At 40.5% G+C, this 25,784-nt stretch overlaps 1 protein-coding gene across 1 annotated transcript in view; it reads right to left on the reverse strand.

Annotated features, from left to right (window-relative positions):
* Positions 1-1,299: 1,299 nt before the first annotated feature.
* Positions 1,300-25,784, reverse strand: part of HSPBP1 (HSPA (Hsp70) binding protein 1) — a 43,150-nt gene continuing 18,665 nt past the window's right edge. The window contains exons 5-8 of the mRNA XM_075838850.1: positions 25,550-25,705; positions 20,875-20,971; positions 19,768-19,879; positions 1,300-1,546 (exon numbers count right to left, since the gene is read on the reverse strand). Coding sequence (XP_075694965.1) covers positions 1,469-1,546; positions 19,768-19,879; positions 20,875-20,971; positions 25,550-25,705 — 443 coding nt within the window. The 3' untranslated portion in view covers positions 1,300-1,468. The remainder of the gene's footprint in view (positions 1,547-19,767; positions 19,880-20,874; positions 20,972-25,549; positions 25,706-25,784) is intronic.

Here is a 25,784-nt window from a genome sequence, read left to right on the forward strand (position 1 = left end):
TCTCCATTGCAGCGCCGATCTGCTGCAATAGGAGATAGGGGTTGCAAAATCTGGTGACAGAGCCTCTTTAAGGATTTTTCCCAATTCACTTCTCACCCTAGTTTGGTCAGGATTCCGGTCACAACCTTCTTCTGACTCCTGAGAGTTTCCACGGATTGACCTATGAGACAACCGTTGTACAGACAAGGCACAATAATAATATCTCTTTCTTATATGTGCCATCAATTTGGTAAATATCCTCAGAGCCTGGGCTAGAGCAAAAGAAAGAACCTGGTGCTGCAGACTAAAGACTGAGTAATGGGTTTGTATCGCTACTATGAGAAATCTTTCTGGGGAGGGGTGATTAGGGAGATAATAGGCATCCTCTATATAAATAATGAATGGTCGACTTAATGGACTCCAATCTAAACTTTTTGTAGACCAGATGTCTATTTAGTTCTTTTAGATTTATTATGGCACGATAGATACCATTGGTTTTCCTTACTAGGAAAAGGATGGAGTAAAATCCCTTCCTTCTTTCTGCTTATAGAACATGAATTAGGACCTTTTTGTCTATTAGAACAGAGATTTTGTTCAAAAGAGCAAGCAGTTTTCCATATTGGGATGCCCCTTCTGCTCTGGTCTGGCTTGGTGTGCGCCGACACTACTCAGCATCACTTACGGAGTGACACCAAGTGTTGGCGCTGTCTTACCTATGTCAGTACCTCGCCAAACAGTAAACCTAAATTCCAGTGCTCGTCTAAAAAATCAATCAACATGCCAAACTGGTCCAGGCTCGCAGTCATTAAACGCAACCTCTAAGTTTCCTGCATGGAAGGAAAATAATACCAACAGTGATAACCAGACATCAAAGCGGAAGCAGGTCAGGCTCCATGACGCATCGTTTAGAACTGCCAGTTTTACATTTTCCCAGCCTGGGAGGGGCTTAGATGCGTGCACCCGCCCACTAATAGCTATATAAGGAGAGGTCATTAACATACAGCTGACTCATTTACTGGCCTGCAAAAACGTCAGTTATGGGGATAGCTGCCACTTGATAATGCGATGTAGAGTATATGTAGTAACATCAAATAACAGGAAGCACAAAGCCTTTACAATGTAAAAGTAAGGAGCACATGATGCGATGGCTGATTTTTCATTTTTGATCGGGGTGTTCCTTTGAGATTTATTTACATAACTGGAACTCCTCTTTACAAATGAAGCGCCACTTTTTTGAAGACTTATTATACTTCTATCATGTTTTATTGAACTTCATGTCCTTGCCATACAAGCTGATGCCCCAGAAAACTAGAATTCACACCAGTCAGAATCTTGTTTTATTAAAAAAAAAGTAAACAAATCTCAGACTCCTCTTTTGAAACAAAGATTACACATGTCCGAGAGGAATCAGGTTAGCAGTTCATAAATTAACTCCATATTATTCATAATCCTCATCTTGCCCTATTGGGAGGTAGCACTTTAGAATAGATCATCGGTCCATGCCATGGTCTTCAGGGTTGTCCTTGAAACAGATCTTCAAAAGGTGTTCACAATAATCCAGCTCTTCCTAAAAGAGAAAAAAAAAAAAAAAAACACAGATTAGCAGGCATTAAAATCTTAGTTTGTAATTTGCTAATTAAAGTATAACATGAAATTTAAAGAGGCGCTGTCACCACATTATAAGTGCCCTATCTCCTACAAACACACTATAACATTACTGCAGTGTCCTGATAATGAATATACATTACCTCCAGCCAGGACGTGATGTGTATTTAGAATCCTGACACATCTGAATCTTTTCCGCGAGATTTCCAGCAAGGCAAACGTAATCTCGCGAGATTACGATGTAAACTGTCATTTAAAACGAGATTACGTAGGTAATGTATATTCATTGTCATGACACTGCAGTAATGTTATAGTGTGTGTATGTAGCTGCACATAGCGATATAACTATATCGCTAGTGCAGTGTAAATGAATGGAGAGAAGTGCATGACGCTGATTGGTCACTGATTGGTAGAGCGTCATACACTTCTCTGTACAACACCCACTTGGTCTAAAGTAAAAACACGCCCACTTGGGCATTAAGAAACTCATTAGCATAAAGCTAAAAATCACTCAAAGTGGTAAAAATAGATTGTTTTTCTAAATAAAAAGCACGGCTGTCACCTACATTACAGCGCCGATCTCCTTATGTAGGAGATAGGGCACATATAATGTGGTGACAGAGCCTCTTTAAATGTGGTCTTAAACGAGCCATCTCTTAACCCCTTCCCGCTCCTGGACGTACTATTAGGTCATGGCAGCTGTATCGTTCGCGCTCCATGACCTAATAGTACGTCTCGGGAGTAACGGCCGTTTCGGCCGTCCTCCCGACATATACAGGAGATGTGACAGCTGCTGTCTTGTACAGCAGCTGTCACAGCTCCTACAGCGGGGACCGATCGCTGTGTCCCCGCTGATTAACCCCTTAAAAGCCGCGTTCTATAGAGATCGCGGCTTTTTAGGGGTTAAGATGCCACCGCCGGCCTGCTACATGATAGCGGCCGGCGATGGTGACTATGGCAACCGGACACCAAACAATGGCGTCCGGCTATGCCATAGACGGAAGCCTAGTGGGTCCTGACAACGTCAGGACCCACTATGCTTGCTGTCAGTGAGTAGCTGACAGTTCTAATACACTGCACTACGCATGTAGTGCAGTGTATTAGAATAGCGATCAGGGCCTCCTGCCCTCAAGTTCCCTAGTGGGACAAAGTAATAAAGTAAAAAAAAAAGTTAAAAAAAGATGTGTCAAAATAAGAAAATAAAAGTTTTAAAATTATTAAAAGTAAAAATCCCCCTTTCTACCTTATCAGGTCATTTATTATTAATAAAAATATATAAACAAACAAATAAACTATACCTAATTGGTATCGCCGCGTCCGTAACGGCCTGAACTACAAAATGATTTCGTTATTTATCCCGCACGGTAAACGCCGTAAAAGAAAATAATAATAAACCGTACCACAATCACAATTGTTTGGTCACTTCACCTCCCAAAAAATGGAATAAAAAGAGATCAAAAAGTCGCATGTACCGAAAAATGGTACTGATCGAAACTACAGTTCGTTACGCAAAAAAATAAGTCCTCGCACGGCTTTATGGATTGAAAAATAAAAAAGTTCTGGCGCTTAGAATAAGGTAACACAAAAAGTGAATGATTTTTTACAAAACTTATTTTATTGTGCAAACGCCATAAGACATAAAAAAAAAACCTATAAACATCTGGTGTCGCCGTAGTCGTATCGCCCCGCAGAATAAAGTGAATATGTCATTTATAGCGCACGGTGAACGCTGTAAAAAAAATAGAATAAAAAACCAATAGTAGAATTGCTGTTTTTTAGTCACCACGCCACCTAAAAATAGAATAAAAACTGATCAAAAAGCCGCATACACCCCAAGAAAACTACAATGGATTCCTCAAAGGGTCTAGTTTCCAAATTGGGGTCACTTTTGGGGGGTTTCCAATGTTTGGCACCACAAGACCTCTTCAAACCGGACATGGTGCCTAATAAAAAGGAGGGCTCAAAATCCACTAGGTGCTCCTTTGCTTCGGAGGCCGGTGCTTCAGTCCATTACCGCACTACGGCCACATGTGGGATATTTCTCAAAACTGCAGAATCTGGGCAATACGTATTAAGTTGCGTTTCTCTGATAAATCTTTCTGTGTTATAAAAAAAATGGTATAAAAAGGATTTTCTGACAAAAAAAATAAATGTAAATTTCACCTCTACTTTGCTCTAAATTTCTGTGAAACACCTAAAGGGTTCATAAACTTTCTAAATGCTGTTGTGAATACTTTGAGGGGTCTAGTTTCTAAAATGGGATGTTTGATAGGGGTTTCTAATATATGGGCCCCTCAAAGCAACTTCAGAACTGAACTGGAACCTAAAAAAATAAATAAATGAGGCAATACTTCGCTTCTTACATTATCCTGATAATGAGCCGTGCCCACCCCGAGATGACCCCAGTTTTGACCGTTTGTATAAACGGAGACCCCTATTAGACCGTTTCAGTGCCCGGTTTTCCCAAGCATACACCCCCGAGAAGTGAATTTCTATTGATGAGTCCCTGGTACATTTTAAAGGGAGGGTTCAATTCCGCGAGTACCTGCCTGGTAAGAGGGCAAGGTATGGCGTGAAGATGTATAAGCTGCGAGAGTGCATCCGGGTATACCTACAGGTTTAGGATATATGAAGGAAAGGCCACCCCCAAACCAGACTGCATCCTGGACTACAATAGGTACATGGGAGGGATGGACTTGTCAGATCAAATCCTGAAGCCCTACAGCGCCACGCGGTGTGGTATAAGAAGCTGGCCGTGCACATCATACAGATGCCATTGTACAATGCATACGTGCTATGTCGATGTACAGGCCAGAGGGGAACTTTCCTGGAATTTCAAGAGGTGGTTATCAAGAACCTAATCTTTAGGGACCAAGAAGGGGGGGCACCCAGTACTTCTGGAAGCGGGGCCACACGCATCGTACCAGGGCAACACTTTCCAGAAGTTCCCCAAACTGGCAAGAAGGGAAAAAGTAAAAAGAGGTGCAAAGTCTGCTATAAGAGGGCAATAAGGGATGACACAATATATCAATGTGACACGTGTCCCGAATAACCAGAGCTCTGTATGAAAGAGTGTTTTAAAATTTATCATACATTCCTTGGTTTATAATTTACCCCAATTTTACTTACCCTGATGCACTTCGCACAGCTTATCCCCCCTCGTCTTTCCCCTCTGGGCCCTGCTGTGTGCTAAGGCAGCTGATAACAGCCAAATGTAGGGTATTACCATACCCGGGAGAACCCACATTACAGTTTATGGGGTGTAGGTCTCCTGTCAAAATGCTCACTACACCTCTAGATGAATGCCTTAAGGGGGTCACTTCTTGCGGGTTTCAACTGTACTGGTACCTCAGGGGCTTCTGCATACATGACTTCGCACTAGAAAATCCCCAGTAGGCCAAATGGTGGTCCTTTCCTTCTGAGCCCTCCCATGGGCCCAAACGGCAGTTTATGACCACAAATGGGGTACTGCCATACTCAGGACAAATTGTGCAACAGAATGGGGTATTTTGTTTCTTGTGAAAATAAGAAATTTTCAACCAAAACTACATATTATTTGAAAAAAAAAAATTTTGTTTTAATTCCCAGCCCAATTCAAATAAGTTCTGTGAAAAAACTATGGGGTCAAAATGGTCACAACACCCATAAATGAATTCCTTGAGGGGTGTAGTTTCCAAAATGGGGTCACTTCTGGTGGGTTTCCATTGCTTTGATACCTCTGGGGCTCTGCAAATGCGACATGGCACCCGAAAACCAATCCAGCAAAATCTGGACTCCAAAGAACAAAATAGCGCTCTTTTCCTTCTGAGCCCTCCCATGAGCCCAAACGGCAGTTTATCACCACAAATGGCGTATTGCCGCACTCAGGACAAATTGGGCAACAAAATGGAGTATTTTATTTCTTGTGAAAATAAGAATTTTTGAGCTAAAACGACATTGTATTGGAAAAATTATATATTTTTTTTAATTCCCAGCCCAATTCAAATAAGTTCTGTGAAGAAACTATGGGGTCTAAATGGTCACATTACCCATAAATGAATTCCTTGAGGGGTGTAGTTTCCAAAATGGGGTCACTTTTGGTGGGTTTCCATTGCTTTGATACCTCTGGGGTTCTGCAAATGCGACACGGCACCCGAAAACCAAACCAGCAAAATCTGGACTCCAAGAAACACACACGCTCCTTCCCTTCTGAGGCTTCCCATGGGCCCAAACCGCAGTTTATCGCCACAAATGGGGTATTGCTGCACTAAAGACAAATTGGGCAACAAAATGGGGTATTTTGTTCCCTGTGAAAATAAGAAATTTTGATTAAAAAAATGACATCTTATTGGAAAAAATTACATTTTTTTCATTTCACAGCCCAATTCAAATAGGTGCTGTGAAAAAACTGTGCGGTCAAAATTGTAACAACAACCATATTTGAATTCCTTGAGGGGTGTAGTTTCCAAAATGGGGTCACTTCTGGTGGGTTTCCATTGCTTTGATAACTCTGAGGCTCTGCAAATGCGACATGGCACCCGAAAACCAATCCAGCAAGATCTGGACTCCAACAAACACATAGCGCTCCTTTCCTTCTGAGCACTCCCATGGGCCCAAACGGCAGTTTATCACCACAAATGGGGTATTGCCGCACTAAAGACAAATTGGGCAACAAAATGGGGTATTTTGTTCCCTGTGAAAATAAGAAATTTTGTTCACAAATGAAATTTTTTGGGAAAAAATGAATTTTTTTTCATTTCACAGCCCAATTCAAATACGTGCTGTGAAAAAACTGTGCGGTCAAAATGGTAACAACAACCATAAATGAATTCCTTGAGGGGTGTAGTTTCCAAAATGGGGTCACTATTGGGGGATTCCTACTGTTTTGATACCTCAACACCTTTTCAAACCTGGCATGCTGGCTAAAATATATTCTAATAAAAAAGAGGCCTCATAATGCACTAGGTGCTTCCTTGATTCTGGGGCTTGTGTTTTAGTCCATGAGCGCACTAGAGCCACATGTGGGACATTTCTAAAAACTGCAGAATCTGGACAATACATGTTTAGTAGTGTTTCTCTGGTAAAACCTTCTGTGTTACAGATTTTTTTTTAATAAAATTGAAATTTAGCACGAAAAATGAAATTTGCAAATTTCACCTCCACTTTGCTTTAATTCCTGTGAAATGCCTGAAGGGTTAAAAAACTTTCTAAATGCTGTTGTGAATACTTTGAGGGGTCTAGTTTTTAAAATGGGGTGTTTTATCAGGGTTTCTAATACATAGGCCCCTCAAAGCCACTTCAGAACTGAAGAGGTACCTTAAAAAAAAGGCTTTTGAAATTTTCTTAAAAATCTGAGAAATTGCGGTTTATGTTCTAAGCCTTGTAACGTCCAAGAAAAATAAAAGAATTTTCAAAAAACGATGCCAATCTAAAAGTAGACATATGGGAAATGTGAACTAGTAACTATTTTGGGTGGTATAACAGTCTGTTTTACAAGCAGATGCATTTAAATTCTGAAAAATGCTATTTTTTCAAAATTTTCTCTACATTTTGCAATTTTTCACCAATAAACACTGAATATATCGACCAAATTTTACCACGAACATGAAGCCCAATGTGTCACGAGAAAACAATCTCAGAATCGCTTGGATAGATTTAAGCATTCCGACGTTATTACCACATAAAGTGAAATATGTCAGATTTGAAAAATGGGCTCTGAGCCTTAAGGCCAAAACTAGGCTGCGTCCTTAAGGGGTTAAGGTGCATTCACTGGGACCTTTCCTAGCAATACCCTTTACCAATGCAGCCACCCCTGCACTGAAAGTGGTTGGCATCACTAAGACATCAGATGTCACTGTAGCTTGGTAACAATGCTACTTTAAAGGGAATGTGTCGCTAGAATATTTTTTTTTTAGTTAAACAATCATTATTTAAGTGATTACACATGGTTTCATTTTTTTTAATTTTTTCACAAGTCAGGAAATATTATAAATTAGATTCTAATTTATAACATTTCCATGTGATGGTCACTAGAGGAAGCAGTTCCCAAAATTGCAGCAATGTGGTAAAGCAACCTCATTGCTTTATGATGCAAATTTGGGGTAGACACACTCTCTCTAGTGTCCTCACACAATTCCCCCCCCCCCTTATTCCGGCTAGTGCCAGGAGAAGGAGGGGTTTTAATCTTCAAACCTCCTACACTGTGTGCCGCCATTTTCTGAGCGAATGCACAGTGTAGGAGGATTAGATACAGTGCTCAGCAGACAGTATAACACTAATCTACACAAACATAATACACACATCACATACACAAACATAACTTTCCTGCTGCCGCCTCCGCTCCTATTCCTTGAACATATGGCCGGAAGCCGCGGCCGGAAGTAGTCATCTGACTGTCCGGCAGCAGCTTCTGGTCCACATGAAAATGGCGCCGGATTTTGCTCTGCTAACGAGCGGCGCATGCGCCGTTCCCACACAGACGGCGTACGCTTCTGAGAATGGAACGGCTCCCGTTCGCATTCTCTATGGGGATGTATGTACCGTATTCCATATCTGTATGTGTCGTTAATCGACACATACAGAGATGAAAAAAAAAATGGCAGCCCCCATAGAGAAGTAAAAATAAAAAAAAAGTAAAACACAAGAACACAAATAAATACATTTTATTTTTTATCATACTAAAAGCAATAGGAGAAAAAATAATAATTTCATGACACCTTCCCTTTAATACAAAATCAAGATAAAAGGTGATGTGTAATGATCATATTAGTGCCACACAGTGATCGAGTGAGACAGATAACGGTGGTCACAAAGGACCCAATACGCTTTTCCGTACGTAAATGATTGTGTAATACAATAATGAGAAGTGTGCCAGATAAGAGCAAAAACTAGTAGTTTTCACATTAGGCAGATAGCTAATTAACAGTAAGAATTTAATTGTAGCTTGCAAGAAAACAATTAGCTGGGCTTATGCAAATAACAACCTTAAAAAATACAAATCAAAAAGTAACAAGTAAATGAGCCGTTCACAGATACGTACGATGTAAGGGTATAATTTAACAGTGCTCAGTTCCCTGTACAATGGGGGTGTCATCCTACAGTACATCTCCTACACTCCCAGCACTATTTCATCCTTTGTAAGAAAAGAAAACCCATTAGTAGGGCTGTCACGACACCAGAATTTGGACTTGGATACCGATACTTTGTGTAGTATTGCGATTCTCGATACCAAAACTATATTTGAGGATATAATAATTTTTTTATTTTTTCCTCTTTGCATCCATTCATAACTTTTTTTTTATATTTATAGATGTATGAGGCTTTATTTTTTGCAGGATAAGTTGTACTTTGTAAAGTTGCAGTTTTTGGGTACATTTACATTATAGTTTAATTGACATAAGTGTTATTTTTAGCAAAACTGCAGAAAAAAAAAAAAGCAGTTTTGTATTTATTTATTTTTTTGACAGCATATACTGATATATATATATATCAGTATATACCGATATAAAATTTGTTGTGCGGGTTATTACTGTCACGAAAATACCAAATATGTGTATATTATTTTATGTATTGGGGGGTTTTAATAATGTGTATTTTTTCATTTAACATTATTTTTATTTATTTTTTTACTTTAACCCCTTCACGACCAGCCCACGTAGATTAACGGGCTGCCGTGCTGGGCTTTTCTCCTGCAGCCCGTTAATTCACGTGGTGCCAGAACAGAGTGCACAGCGCTCTCCCTGTGCTCTGAATCTCTCAGCACACGCTGTTACTAGCAGCCTAAGTGCTGAGAGAAGACATCAGGACCGGATTGGTGTCGGTCCTGATGACGTGATCACCATGATAAAGCTATCATGGTGTTCACAGCAAAGTTTGTTGCAGCAACAAACTTTCGTGCTGTTTGTTACACTGTTTCTCCTCCCTCCCTGTCAGATCGTTCTGAGACAGTGAGAGAGCAGAAGCTGTGCCGAGCAGCTGCTGTGTGTCTCCTATAAAGACACAATGACTGTGAAACACACAAAAAACACCTCCACATAGATAGTTTAGTGTAGGCAGCTAGCTATAGTTCAGGTAGATAGTACTCAGACTAGGACAATTAATTAGTTAATTAATAATCAATTAGGGCTTATAATGTGTGTGTGTGTATATATATATATATATATATATATATATATATATATATATACACACACACAGAGAGAGAGAGAGACAGATATATATCTGTCTCTCTCTCTATATATTTACATCTATAAAATTCTATAGATATATATTTATATACTGTGTGTGTATGTGTGTATATATATATATATATATATATATATATACATACACATACACACACACACACATATACATACACATACATACATACATACACGTCTATGTTATATATATATATATATATATATTTACACACACACACACAGACACACGTAATATATATTATATATAGACATATATTTGAAATTTGTTAATACTAAAAATGAATAATTAGGGATGTTATATATCTATATCATCATATAGATATATACGTACATGTATACACACATATACTTATATAAATCTCTTCATATATTTTACACGTCTGTAAATTCTATATACATTGATTCATTGTTAGGCTGTGTTCACACAGAATTTTTTGCAGGAGGAAAATTCCTCCTGCAAAAACCGCTCCGGACGTTTTTTGCACAGTGGTTTGCCAAAAACTCGTCAAAACACTCGTCGAGGTGTTTTTTTTTACCCTTCTGACTGATTGAAATGGGGTTTTGGAGGCGGAAACCGCCTCAAGATAGGTCATGTCTCTTCTTTTTAGCGCGATGCGTTTTTTTTGCTCACGGTAAAAAAGCTCATCCAACTCCCATTGAAATCAATGGGAGACATTTTCGGGCGGTTTTTGACGAGTTTTGCGGAGCGGTTTCCGCGCCGAAAAACTTGTAAAAAAAACTGTGTGAACAGGGCCTTAGGGTTGTTCATATATTTATTGATCAATGGATTAGTGGACTTTTTCTTTGTTACTTTTATTAAAACTGTTACAAAAAATAAGTTTAAAAAAAAATACGTAAAAAATGGCACGCAAGTTATATACCACTTAAGAGGCATTTGCTCTCTTGGATTCTGATAGTGAATGGGGTCACTTTTGGGGGGTTTCTGCTGTTTTGGTCCCTCGAGGGCGTTGCAAATGGGACATGGCACCGAAAACCATTATAGCAAAATTTGAGCTCCAAAACCCAAATGGCGCTCCTTCCCTTCTGAGGGCTGTAATGTGTTCAAATATAAGTTTATGACCACATATGGGGTATTGCCGTAATCAGGATAAATTTCTTTACAAATGTTAGGGTGCTTTTTCTCCTTTATTCCTTGCAAAAATTAAAAAATGTCTATGTTTCTTCAGAAGAAATGTAGATTTTCATTTTCACAGACTAACGCCAATAAATTCAGCAAAAAACCGTGTGGGGTTAAAATGCTCACTATACAACTAGATAAATTCCTTGAGGGGTCTAGTTTCCAAAATGGGGTCACTTTTTGGGGGTTTCCACTGTTTAGGCACCACAAGACCTCTTCAAACCAGACATGGAGCCTAAAATATATTGTAATAAAAAGGAGGCCTCAAAATGCACTAGGTGCTCCTTTGCTTCTGAGGCCGGTGTTTCAGTCCATTGGGACACTAGGGCCACATGTGGGATATTTCTAAATACTGCAGAATCTGGGCAATAAATATTGAGTTGCGTTTCTCTGGTAAAACCTTCTGTGTTACAGAATTTTTTCTATTACAAATGAATTTCTGCAAAAAAAATTACATTTGTAAATTTCACCTCTACATTGCTTTAGTTCCTGTGAAATGTCTAAAGGGTTAAGAAACTTCCTGAATGCTGTTTTGAATACTTTGAGGGGTGAAGTTTTTAAAATGGGGTGAATTATGGGGAGTTTCTAATATATAAGGCCCTCAAAGCCACTTCAGAAGTGAACTGGTCCCTGAAAAAATAGGTTTTGGAAATTTCTTGAAAATGTGAGAAATTGCTGCTAAAAATCTAAGCCTTGTAACGTCCTAGAAAAATAAAAGGATGTTCAAAAAACGATGCCAACATAAAGTAGACATATGGGGAATGTTAACTAGTAACTATTGTGTGTGGTATTAATATCTGTTTTGCAAGCAAATACATTCAAATTTAGAAAAATGCAATTTTTTGCAAATTTTCTATAAATTTTGGTGTTTTTCACAAATAAATATTGAATTTATCGACCAAATTTTTTTACAGACGTAAAGTACAATATGTCACGAGAAAACAATCTCAGAATCGCTTGGATAGGTAAAAGCAATCCGGAGTTATTACCACATAAAGTAACACATGTCAGATTTGAAAAAATCGCCTGCGTCCACAAGGCCAAAACAGGCTGTGTCCTGAAGGGGTTAATGTAGTGGCATATATCTACTGATCGTACACAGGCAGTTGTTAGGGCATACTTAAGTATGCCCTAACAGGAAATCAATGGACCCTGGGCTGTCTGTCCATATAAAGTATGTCCCTTCACAGGGATTCCTGATCAAGTCACAGTGACTCGATCAAAGGAGGTTCCCCCTTCTCATTTTCCCTTTGAATGCCGCGGTCTGCTTCGAACTTGGCATTCAAGGGGATAATGGCGGAGATCAGAGGTTTGGACTGCGGCTGTTTATTACACACTTGTAATGTGATGCGGCCAGCGCAGCACTAATGAGCGGCGGTGTCGGCACTGAAGACAGAGAACATGTGCAGTGCGTGCGTCATGTTCTCTGTCTTCAGGGCCGGAGCGGCTGCTCATTAGCGCAGTGCTGGCCGAATCACATCACGCTAGTGACTAAATTCATGTATTACAATACTAAACTGTGCGGCTGCACAGCTTCGTATCGAAATGCATGAATTCACAGTATTGAACCGTTTGTTGGTGCACAGCATCGAAATAATATCGATATGCGGATGTATTATGTAACCCTACTTATTAGTATTGTGCTAACCATAACTGGAGTAAAAGAATGTTTTTACGATTTAGGTTCACCAAAGGTAAATCTGCTCATACACAAGGAAACGGCTTAAACAGTACAATACATGAAATACCCATGATCAGAATCGCTCCCACATGCAAATAGTGACCTAGACCTCAATATATACCAGGGAATTGCCGTATATACAGTGGTCTGTGTTTAGCCAGCACCTCTCTATATTCAAGACCCCAATAAAATCGACATCGCTAAATTATTATACTGCAGTTAAGGAAATTTTGGGAGCAAGATTTTTGTCCAAAATTTCCCATGGTCACTTTAATATGGCTAGTCCCAGAAATAGCTATAGATCTAGAAATATGAACTTTGAATGAAGTCTAAGGGCTCATGCACACCAAGGTATTATAAATCCATGAAACCTCAGAGTTGTAATACAGCACCCACACATTTCCTAAAATATGTTCAATTTTTTTTTTAGATTTAATTAAAACAGCAGTAGCTTATAGGTACCGTGCTAATCATATCAAACATTCCTAGGTTTACTTTATAGGAACGATCAAACAGAATGGTCACATTAGTGAAAGCCTGCTAGATGGGACCGCACCCTTGTACTGAATGAATAGTTCTGATACTGATGTTAAGAGTTTTCTGCTTTGATGTAAATACAGTTTATCATTGTGTGTGAAAGTAGGACGAGGTAGGGTTTAAACTGCATAGTAATAAGCTATTTAACCACTTCACGCACCACAACATAATAGCACGTCCTGGTGCCGGGGGTGATGTATGGAGAAGGGTACTGTGCTGAGCCCGCTTCTAATGCTAAAGGTGTCAGCTGTGTATTATGCCGGCCCTGGCCGTTTAACCCCTCAAATGCTGCAGCATCTGGAGGCATTAAAAAGTGGGGGGCGGCACCTCCGACAGCTCAGAGAATGCAGTAAAAACGAAACACAAAAAACAATGGAGGAATCGCCGCTTTTTCCAATTACAACTCCTCCCGCAAAAAAACAAGCCATCACACTGCTCCATTGATGGAAAAATAAAGCAGTTATGGCTCTTGGAAGGCGGGGAGTGAAAAACGAAAAATCAAAATATGTCTGAGTCCTGAATGGGTTAATGTACAGGTTAATCTATTCAACTTTCCAAGGCCAAAACAGTAAGAAGTCTTCACATATCATGCAATGGGACAAAACACCATTAGTATTTACATTACAATAATATTCATACATGGATGCAATCAGCATGCATATATAGACACAGCAATAATTGTAAGGGAAGGGCAGGAAAGCAGCTGCCCGTATGGACACAGGTTTTACCAGTTACATCTACAAATATTGTTTTATGACTGGGAAATAAAACCATCAATGAACAATTTTGCAGACAATGGGACTACATAAATCATAGACACCATAATTATTTCTGCTTCCACTGTTGCCTTGTATCAGCTCAATGCTTTAGTATAAAAAGAAAGATGATCTACAGAACAAAGTGCCTCCAATTTATAAGAAGTGGCAGCGGGAAAGGTAAGCTTCTTGACATACTTAGGCTCTGTTCACATCTGCATCGGTGTATTCCTTTGTTCTGTTCCATCAGAGGAGCAAAACAAGGAAGCGCTGGACGCAATGGTCTTGTTGCAGCACAGACACCACTGGCAGCCAACGGAACCCATTAACTTTAATGGGTTCCGTCAGCTTTTCGTCAGGGTGTCCATGGTTTTCCTGGAAACAATAGTGCAGCATGCTGCCACAGACACCCCCAGTAGATAGTCCCACTGGGGCTCCCTCTAGGAGTGGAATCCCCAGCCAGAGCGTTGCCGACGCTTTGGCCAGGGATTTCTCTGCTGGAGGAGCCCCTAATGTCACTGTTCATACACAGTGACGTCAGGGGATCCTCCTGGACCAGAATGTGATGTTAGGGGCAACCCTAGAGCCGGTGTCCCAGAGCGGAGCACTAGTATAGGCTCTGCTTCGGAACTGGGGAAGCAACTGACATCAGTGTCCATATATGGACAGTGATGTCAGGGGCGTGCCCGGAGCTGGAGTCCCGAAGCAGAGCCGCTTCTAGCACCCTGCCTGGGATTCCAGCTTTGCTCCTGAGATCACTGTTCATATATGGACAGAGATGTCAGGGGCAATCGCAGAGCTGGAGTCCCGTGCAGAGCGCTACTAGCGCTCCTACTGGGACTCCAGCTGTGCTCCTGACATCACTGTCCAGTTCTGGGGAAGCCCTAGACATCGCTGTCCATATGTGGACAGCGATGTCAGGGGATTCCACAGAGTTCCGGAGCAGAGCCTATGCTAGCGCTCTGCCCGAGACTCCGCTCTGGGGAAGACCCTGACAAAACTGTCCATATATGGACAGTGATATCAGGGATTTCCACAGAGTCCCGGAGCCGAGCCGATGCTAGCGCTCTGCCCGGGACTCAGGCTCTGGGGCAGCCCCAGAAATCGCGTGTTCGTTCATGGACAGCGATGTCAGGGGATTCCACAGAGTCCCGGAGCAGAGCCTATGCTAGCGCTCTGCCCGGGACTCCGCTATGGGGAAGACCCTGACAAAACTGTCCATCTTAAAAGAGCCATATACAACTGTATACGGATTTGATCCTAAGTGGAGGAATTTTGCTAAGTAGCAGAATGGAAGATTAGTGTTCTGTAGTAAAGAATCAGAACAGTGGCTCATTCTGATGTTTTCTTTAAAGTGTACTTAACTTTTCACTAGGGCTGGGCGATCAAATTAATTCACCATGTGGGCGCCTCATGATTCTGTTTTTGTACAGAATTGTTTAAATCGAGTACAGGTGAGTGCGGCACTACCTACAGGGACATTATCTATATGGGCAGTGTGTGGCACTATCTACAGTACAGTATTTTCGGGCAGAGTGTGGCAAAATCTGCAGGGGCCACTCTGTCATTATGGCACTATCTACATGGGCAGTGAGTGGCACTATGGCACAATCCACAGTAGAGCATTATCTACATGGAAACTGTGTGGCACTAACTGCAGGGGGCCACTGTGGCACTATCTACAGGGAGGCTCTTTGGCACTATCTGCAGGGGGCAGTGTGGGGCATTATCAACAGGAGGCACGGAGTGCGGCACTATGTTCGCTGTGTTTTACGATACGAGTAGTGGTTAGCACATGTCCACTAGCCTAGCCCTTTATATAAGAGCATGTAATATAAAGGGCTCACATGCAGACCACTAATCTTAGCGTAAAAACCAGAGGGTAGTGGGAGCGTGGCGAAAATACCTTGGTATAAAAAGTATGCATTTGGAAACCCTCCTTTAATAAAAATCCTGCATTTGCCCTTGAAAACAGCACTATTCTTAGAAACTCCAGCCACTCCACCTACAGTATGCCTTTCTAACACTTTTTACATTGCTGCACAAAGAGCTGACGTTGGTAGGAGATCTCTCTCCTATGTCGAGTGTAGAGCATCGGCTCTATCACTCACAGTCCTCAACGAGCACCGTTGCCATGGAAAACAGAACGCTCCTTTGGCTTTCTCAACAGACCCAGAGCTGTGACCTTCCTGAAGAGGAAACACCTACAACCCACATAGAAGAAACATGGACAAGAGAGGCGACACCAGGGAGAATACAGGACCCGTATCACACCGGACAGGAGGTATTCCCGAAGACAGGGCTTGTCCCCTCCCCCACCTTACATGTATATACTTATACACGGTGTCACAGAGGTACAGTACATATTTATAATACGCACATGTACATTATATACCCATATATAATGCCCAAGGATACGGAATATACCTATAATGCCCACAGGTACACTATATTCCCATATAGTGTGTATTGAATATGCAGATAAACTGTACCGGAGTGCATTATAATTTAGGTATATACAGATTCGTTGCTACGGGCAACTACTTTACTTTTGCCTTGCACTAGTTTTGAAACATCTCGCACATAATGTCTAAAACTCTGTATTTATGCATGGCAGCAATGTTGTCAGTTATACTGTAGTAATGTTAAACGTATGTCTGTGTCTACTTTATTTTTTGCAGTATACTAATATATAATGGCCCATGGAAACCTAAGGACATGTTAAGATTTCCTGGCGTACACGCTAACCGTAGGGAGGCCCCATGCGCACGACCGTATTTTTTCCCTCCCGTAAATATGGGTCCTTTGTCACCCGTATTTACGGACCCGTGCCCGTAAATACGGGTCCGCCCCTTCTCTCTATCCAGCACTGATCGCCAGACTCTTCTTTCTATCAGTGCTGGATAGAGAGAAGGGGCAGCCCTTTCGGGCAGAGTTTCCGCATGGGAACGCAGCGATAGAAAGAAAAAGAAGTTCTTACGTACCCCGGCCGTTGTCTTGGTGACGCGTCCCTCTTTTGACATCCAGTCCGACCTCCCTGGATGACGCGGCAGTCCATGTGACCACATGGGATGAAACGTTATCCCAGGAGGACGGACTGGAGGAAAATGCAGGGAGTTCTGGGTAAGTATGAACTTTTTCTTGTTGCGGGTTTTTGAAGGAAACATTAGAAATATATATTGTGAGCGCCGCGCATGATACTCACTGTCGAGCAGTAGTCACTGTCCAGGGTGCTAAAAGAGTTACTGCCGATCATTGCAGCCCCTTCGCTCTATACAGCACTGATCGTTTAACTCTTCCAGCACCCTGGACAGTGACTACCGCTGGACAGGGAGTACCATGCGTAGCAACGCTCCCATAATTACGGGAGCTCCATAGACTTCTATGGGCCTGCCCGTGCCGTAATTACCGCCTGAAATAGGACATGTTCTATATTTTTAAACGGCCCGGGCACCTTCCCGTAAGCAGACGGTAAGGTACCCGTGGCAAATAGAAGTCTATGGGCCTGTAATTATGGGCATTTTTACGGTCGTGCGCATGGGGCCTGATATGTTTATTTGCCCTCCGGTCTAACTGTACTCAGACTGCTTATATATGCACCACACCATATATACTGAACATTGTATACTAGCAATGCACCATGTGTACCCTGTCTTGGTATTTTTTTTTTAGTTTATTTAACAAAAATAGGAAAATCGGTATTTAAATAAAAAATAGTCCATAGGGTTGAAAAAAATATATAAAAAAATCTAGATTTTATTTTTTGGCCAAAATTTCCCAGCATGCGGAATAACACTATTTCTGGCCATTATATGACTTGTATTCTGTATGTTTTAGCAGGCTCCTTCCTTAATTCTTAGTTTTCTCTAAGCTAGTGGGTGGAGCCTAACTGCTATCATGTCTTCTATACATTGCACACAGAGAAGAGGAGAATCCTGCTCTTATAGCTCTATCTAGTACACAATATATACAGTACTGTGCAAAAGTTTTAGGCAGAGTCAGAATGCTTTCAAAAATAGAAGTGTTAATAGTTTTTTTTAATCAATTGCTGAGAAATACAGGCAGATACTTATCCATCACGCAATACCATCAGGGAGGCGTCTGATCAGCTCCAAATTTATTCTGCAGCAGGGCAACGACCTCAAACATACAGCAAATGTCATTAAGAACTATCTTCAGCATAAAGAAGAACAAGGAGCCTATGAAGTGATGATATGGCCACCACAGAGCCCTGATCTCAATATCAAGTCTGTCTGGGATGAAGAGACAGAAGAATTTGAGGAAGCCTACATCCACAGAAGATCTGAGGTTAGTTCTCCCAAGATGTTTGGAACATCCTCCCTGCCGAGTTCCTTCAAAAACTGTGTGCAAGTGTACCTAGAAGAATTGATGCTGTTTTGAAGGCAAAGAGTGGTCACACCAAATATTGATTGGATTTAGATTTCTCTTCATTCACTTTGCATTTTGTTAATTGATTAAAAAAAAACAAAAAAACTATCAATACTTCTATTTTTGCTAGCATACTTACTTTGCTGCATTTTTCCACAACTGCCTAAAACTTTTGCACAGTACTGTATAGAATTTAAAAGTAAATCAAGTTTTTCACCACTCGAACAGCACTGAGAAACACAGTCCAAGCTGTAGTCTTATAGACGGTTCTGCTCAGTCCACAAGCAATAGACAATCCACAATCCAGAGAAGGTGTATGCAGTGGTTATGATCCTTGTAGTCCCACGGAGCTCCACACCGTGTCCCGATGTCAGGCTCCAGGTGATTCAAATAAAATCAATAGCAGCACGTCAAACAAACTCGCCCGACCCTGGGTTTCGCCCTTCTGGCTTCCTCTGGGGCATGCCGGTAGGGTGAAACCCAGGGTCGGGCGAGTTTGTTTGACGTGCTACTATTGATTTTATTTGAATCACCTATGTTTTTATTCTTCTATTTTCCTGTAAGTATGGAATAAATCTTGCGTATTGCAAAAAAACCAGAGGGTGTTGCACTATTTCTCCTTTTCTTTATTGGGAGTCATAGAATTTATCCTGCCTGGAGCCTGAGAATCGGGACACGGTGTGGAGCTCCTACAAGGATCATAACCACTGCATACACCTTCTCTGGATTGTGGATTGTCTATTGCTTGTGGACTGAGCAGAACTGTATATAAGACTACAGGTTGGACTGTGTTTCTCAGTGCTGTTCGAGCGGTGAAAAATTTGATTTACTTTTGTTTTATTTCTAGGTGTTTGGATTTCACCTGACTTTTTGCCTGCTCCAGCCTGAAAAATACTCATTGTTAATAATATTCATTGTGGTAATTTAAGCCATTACCTACATTAGATTATTACATTACAGTAATTTACCTATATAGTCTAACTGTATATAATTTGTTTTGAAGCTGCAGCAACACGGAAGACATTATACACCAGTAATGAGCAGTGTAGTTGGGAATCTAGCACTGTGGTGAGATATAAATCTTACCAGAAGCTGCTCATGTCTGTGTGTCTTTCTACCTCTGCTCCTCCCTCCCCTCTCCATAGACTTCTATGGACATCAGCGTCTCTTTCTCCCTGCTTTCCCTCCCCTTTTCATAGACTTCTATTGGCAGGCTGTGAAGAGATACCCCCCACTTCCTGCAGTCAGTCTACTCTGCTCTGTAACTTGATGACAACTGGGGGTAAACAGCAGATTACAGGAAGGGAGACATCTAGTGTAACTTCACGCATAATTTGCATGGATAAAACAACTATATTTTAACAGTAAGTAAATTACAAAGTTGATATATATATCAGGTATACCATTAGATTAGTATACGTTGTTTGAAGTTACTGCCCATTTAAAGTTAATGGTAAGTGGGGGTACACTAACATACCAGTGAATATAAGAAGCCTTTACCTGATATTCCTCCTGTTTTTGCACTACTTGACATCGTTCTTTGAGCAATTCTTCAAACGCTAATTCAGGCGCCCGACATTCTGCTACTCCTTGTGGGAAATCTGTTGCCATACTAGAAACGGGGAAGGAAAAACTGTGAATCATCTGCGGAGTTCAATAAGATCTTTCTTTTTGTTTATTTTTTTGTTATTAACATAAATAGTACTACAGATTTATTTCCTCCATTGACTATCTAAAAATATTTTATCTTTTAGATTACATTTACCATATTTATGGCAAGTTTTTATTTTGAAGCAGTTCGTATTGTATTATAAATAGTACAGTACCATTCTTTTAATGTGCCAGAATTAGGCTATGCTCACATCTGCGTCAGGGCTCCGTTCCGACGTTCCATCTGAGTTTTCCGTCGGAACGGAGCCCTGACTGACACAAACTGAAGGCATAGGTTTCCGTTTCCATCACCATTGATTTCAATGGTGACGGATCGGGTGCCAATTGTTTCAGTTTGTCTTCATTGTGCAAGGCTTCCATCGTTTTGACGGGATGAATAGCGTAGTCTACTAGGGTATTCATCCCGTCAAAACGACGGAACCCTTGCACAACGGAGACAAACTGAAACCATTGGCACCGGATCCGTCACCATTGAAATCAATGGTGATTGACACAAACTGAAACCATAGGTTTCTGTTTCAGTCAGGGCTCCGTTCCGACGGAAAGCTCAGATGGAAAGGAGCCCTGACGCAGATGTGAACAAAGCGTTAGTTATTCTGGAATATTAGCAAGTCGTAGAAAAGAATATTAAAATCACTTGTATGAAGAACCATAGCAGTCAGGAAAAGTTCACAATAAAATGTTAACACAAAATCCGCTACTATCAATTTGTGGATTATCCAGAGGGGTTCCCAGTAGAAAGGTTTAGGATGCCCTGGTCTAAATGATGAAATGCCAAATTAAATAAATTTTGCTTCATAAGTTTTTTCAATTATATGATTTAGTATGAGAATAGTTGTAAGTACATATTTGTGTATAATGTGTGTCCTAACTACATGAATAATACTACGTAGAATGTCTCCTGGTGTATTTGGAGAGGAGCATATATTCAATTACCTGCACAGCGCAGAGAGGACATGTTCATGAAAAGGACTATGCTCCGTTCGAAGCAAAGATACCAGTTGCTGGATCATCCCCATGGAACATAAGGTGCCTGCATGCAAAGACAAAGCATTAGAGATCCAATTACTGCAATGTAAGACTTCGATCACGTCAGCGGCGGGGAACCGTTGATGGGTTGCATCAGGAGAACCTATGAACGGAAACCATAGCTTTCCGTTTGCATTACCATTGATTTTTGGTAATGTATGTATGAATGGTAACTCTTTCGTTGATATTGGTTTCCGTTTGTCTCCGTTCTGTAAGGTTTAAGTTTTTTCGGCGGAATCAATAGCATAGTGAACTATGCTATTGATTCTGCCGGAAAAAAAAAAACAGAAACCTTATGGAACGGAGACAAACGGACAGGTCTGTTGGAACCCATCAACGGATTCCCCGATGCTGCTGTTAACGAAGCCAAAGTTATGATTAAAACTGGTCAGGGGCAAATATTTTCTTAACAATCAAGAATGTTAAAAATAGTTTGTTATGATCTAGAATTTCTTCTGGACACAGTGGAATTAACCCTATGCTGATATAAACAAACCAGGTTATTTATTCATTAAAGATAAAATTAGCAATGACGATTTTTAAGTGATAGAAAGTAATGCTGACCCTATTTCCCACCCAATGACTATTATCCGCACTACAGAAATGCAGCTGCAATTGTAAGACCACAGGGTTGGCTATCCGGATAGAAGTCACAACCAGACACCTGAGAGAGAAGGAACAATCAGTTTTTAACCTTCCTCCTTGATCCCTACATACACATTGCAAGTGTTCGTGCCGTTTCCTATATTAATCCCAGTAGTTATTTAACTGATCATGTGATTGTGGGCATCCTTCACCATATTAGAGCTTTACCCCAATCTCTGATAATGATAAATATTACAATGTAGCATTGTTATACACTTTAACCAAGGCTGAAAGTGGCTTTGCAGCATAAATAGAACTGTAGTGTAAATATTATATACACAATTATACTGTACTCCAAATGTATTTGGTATAGTTTGAAAGATACATTGCAACATACAGCCAATGTCATTAAGAACTATCTTCAGTGTAAAGAAGAACAAGAAGTGATGGAAGTGATGATATGGCCACCACAGAGCCCTGATCTCAACATCATCGAGTCTGTCTGGGATGAAGAGAGTAAAAACAGATGCCATACGTCACCCATAGACTCCCATGTTAAAAAAACTAATTTTCAGGATACCAAGTCAAACGTATACTTTATTTATTTTCACATGGGATTCCCCCAGGTTTGTTTACAAATGAATAAATAGACCTTTCAATACATAGGGGAGTTGTGCGGCAGTGAGATGCTTCACGTAATCTAAAAATAGTCAAAATATAAAAATGGGCACATCAAAAATTAGAGACAACAACCTGTTAAAGTTGAAAAAATATATATATTCTTTGTATAGACATCACGTATTCCGGACTTGGGAGCTGGAGGACTTCGGCAGAGACCCACGTGGAGGGCAAGTCGGAGTTTGACTACGTTTAGCAACCTGGCGTAGTAAAACGCCAACTTACCCTCCACGTGGGTCTCTGTTGAAGTCCTCCAGATTCCAAGTCCGGAATACGTGATGTCTAACCGGCTTATCTGAAGCAAAGGACTTCACCATATGGGGTGATTAATTTTTGGCACTTTTGCACCATTGTTATAGTGTTTTTGTATACCATCATATTTATACAAAGAATATATCTTTTTTTCAACTTTAACAGGTTGTTGTCTCTCATTTTTGAAGTCCCCCCCCAGGTCTGCTATCGTTGTGCTCCAATTAAACAACTATATACTGCAATACATTAATAATGCAGTATATCGTGCAAGTGAACCAACGTTCATTGGTTCAAGACCCCTAGGGGGATTAATTTAAAAAAAAAAAAGTTAAAAGACAGGTTTTTTTCTGTACAAAAAAAGAAAAAAAAACAAACATTATCCCCCTAAAAAAATTGTAAAAAAAAGGAAAAAAACAAAAAAAACTCCAGAATTGCAGATTGCCACCTCATTTCCCCCCCAAAAAAATGGAATAAAAAAAGTGATCAAAAAGTCTTATGTACCCCAAAAAGGTAACAATAAAAACCACAGCTTGCCCTGTAAAAATCAAGCCCTCGCAATACTCAATTGACCAAAAAATAAAAAAAGTTATGGCTCTTAGAATGTGGCGACACAAAACAAACGTTATTTTTAACAATTCGTTTTTTCATGGTAAAAAGTAGTAAAACAAATTTAAAAAAACCTATATAAATTTGGTATCACCATAATCATATTGACCCACAGAAGAACGTTAAAGAGGCTCTGTCGCCACATTATAAGTGCCCTATCTCCTACATAATGTGATCGGCGCTGTAATGTAGATTACAGCAGTGGTTTTTATTTAGAAAAATGATCAATTTGACAGAGTTATGACCTATTTTAGATTTATGCTAATGACTTTCTTAATGCCCAACTGGGCTTTTTTAGCTTTTGTCCAAGTGGGCGTTGTAAAGGGAAGTGTATGACGCTGACCAATCAGTGACCAATCAGCGTCATACACTTCTCTCCATTCATGTACTCAGCACATAGTGATCTTGCGAGATCACAATGTGCTGTCACTTGCTCACACATTAATGTTACTGAAGTGACTGGAGAGTGAATAGACATCGCCTCCAGCCAGGATGCGAAATCTATTCACACTCCCGACACTTCGGTAACGTTTGTGTGGGACTTCCTGACAGCAAGCGTGATCTCTTCTAAATAAAAAAACACTGCTGTAATCTACATTACAGCGCCGATCACATCATGTACAAGATAGGGCACTTATAATGTGGTGACAGAGGCTCTTTAACATGTAATTTTTATTGCACGGTGAACGTCGTAAAATTGAAAGCCAAAATACAATGGAGGAAATTGCTGTTTTAACCCATTCCACCCCACAAATATTTTCCAGTTCCCTAGTATAATTATATGGTACAATAAATGGTGCCATGAAAAACTACAACTCGTCCTGCAAAAATCAAGCCTTCAAACAGCTTTATAGGCTGAAAAAAAAAAAAAATAAAAGTTATGGCTTTTGGAAGGTGGGGAGAAAAAAGCGAAAATGAAGAATTGCAGCGGCGGGAAAGGGTTAAAGGATTACTGGATGCCTGATTAAAAGAAAACTTTGCCGTACTAATAACAGCACCGATATTGCAAAAATATTTTTCTTCTTGCACATTTCAGCTCCTCCATACAGGATGGTAACCTAGACTTGTCTTTTCCTGCCTTCTCATACTACAAGAAAATCTTAGGTGTGGAAAGTAAGGGATCTGAATGAACATGCACTGCAGTTATTGTTGGCACAGCAGCAGTGTGTTATAGTCATAGTTGCTTTACATCTCACCCACCAAATGAGCAGATGTAAGTCCTCGGTGACCCTAATCTAGTGTTCAAATACACATTTCCAAGGAAGTATATATACAGGGAAGATATGTGGTGAGGACACCCAAATAAAATAAAAAACTGGTAAATAGGGTTTACGTTAAAAAGTATGTGACCCCCCCTCCCTCACCATCTTCATAAAAGTGGGTTCCTATTTTATGAAAATAAAGCGTAATCACTGTATAAATTAAAGGTTGTACAACTTTCTAATATACTTTGTGTTTCAATATATTTCTTTCCGGTCAGTGCATGAGAATACTCTTATTTACATTCAGAGGCCGCAACCAGCACATGCCCAGTCCTGCCCTCAGCTGAGAAACGGGTAGAATTGTATCCAGTGTATTCAATGCTCTGTGAGCTAAGGCTTCTGTCACACTAGCGTAAGTCTACGTTGACCTCTCTTCCGTCAGAGGAAGAGAGGATCGTAAGATTAAATGGAAAGCAACGGTTCCGTTAGAATTACCATTGATTTCAATAGTAATTCTTTTGTTTCAGTCGCTTTCCGTTTGTTTCCATTCGCTAGGTTTCCTTTTTTTTTGACAGACGCAAAGGTGCAGTCTGCAGAACTTTTGTTTCCGTGAAAAAAACGGAAACCTAGCAAACAGAGACAAACGGAAAGCAACTGAAACAAAAGAATTACCATTGAAATCAATGGTAATTCTAACAGAACCCGTTGCTTTCTGTTTAATCTTTCGATCCTCTCTTCCTCTGACGGAAGAGAGGTAAATGTATACTAAGCCCTCATGAACACTTCCGTGTGCCGTGAACGGCCGCTAAAGACGGTTCCGTGAATCACGGACCGCACACGAATTGCTACCATGTGCAGCCCGTTGTTTCACGGACCAAATTAATGCAAAGGCCGAGACTGTTACGTCATAAACGGGCAGGAGTAGGACCTGCACATCTTTTGATGGAACGGCCACACGGTTTCGTTACAACGGAAGTGTGCATGGCCCCATTGAAATAAATGTGTCAGGGTGCTATTAGGTAAAAAAAATGGATCGCACCCTGACGAAAAAAACTGAAGTGGGTATGAAGCCTAACGCTAGTATGAAAGAAGCCTAAACAGCCTGGACTCCAGACTGATACATTGTAGCAAACTAGCAGAGAGATTTGTGCAGTTGCTGATGAGTTTAGCTCACAGAGCATTGGTCTTTAATGTTTAATAAATGCTTCTCAGACCGATGAGAGTTGGATCGTCGGTAAAGCCTTTTCCATTATTATTACTTTTATACTCAGGATGACTTATCAGAAGATTCTGCAGCAAGAAAACAGATTTTATCTTCAGCTTCAATATATCAGTCTGCATGGAACGCATCAGCACAGAAAAGCCATCCAACTTCACAAACTCCGCAAGTCCTGCCTCCTGCTCCCGCACCAAACCTGTATAAAACACAAAGAGATGGATGCTCATGCTTCACACAAGTAAAACAATATTGTGTCTTTGAAAGGAACGTAACAA

This window comes from Rhinoderma darwinii, chromosome 10, assembly GCF_050947455.1.
Source record: "Rhinoderma darwinii isolate aRhiDar2 chromosome 10, aRhiDar2.hap1, whole genome shotgun sequence".
NCBI lineage: Eukaryota > Metazoa > Chordata > Amphibia > Anura > Rhinodermatidae > Rhinoderma > Rhinoderma darwinii.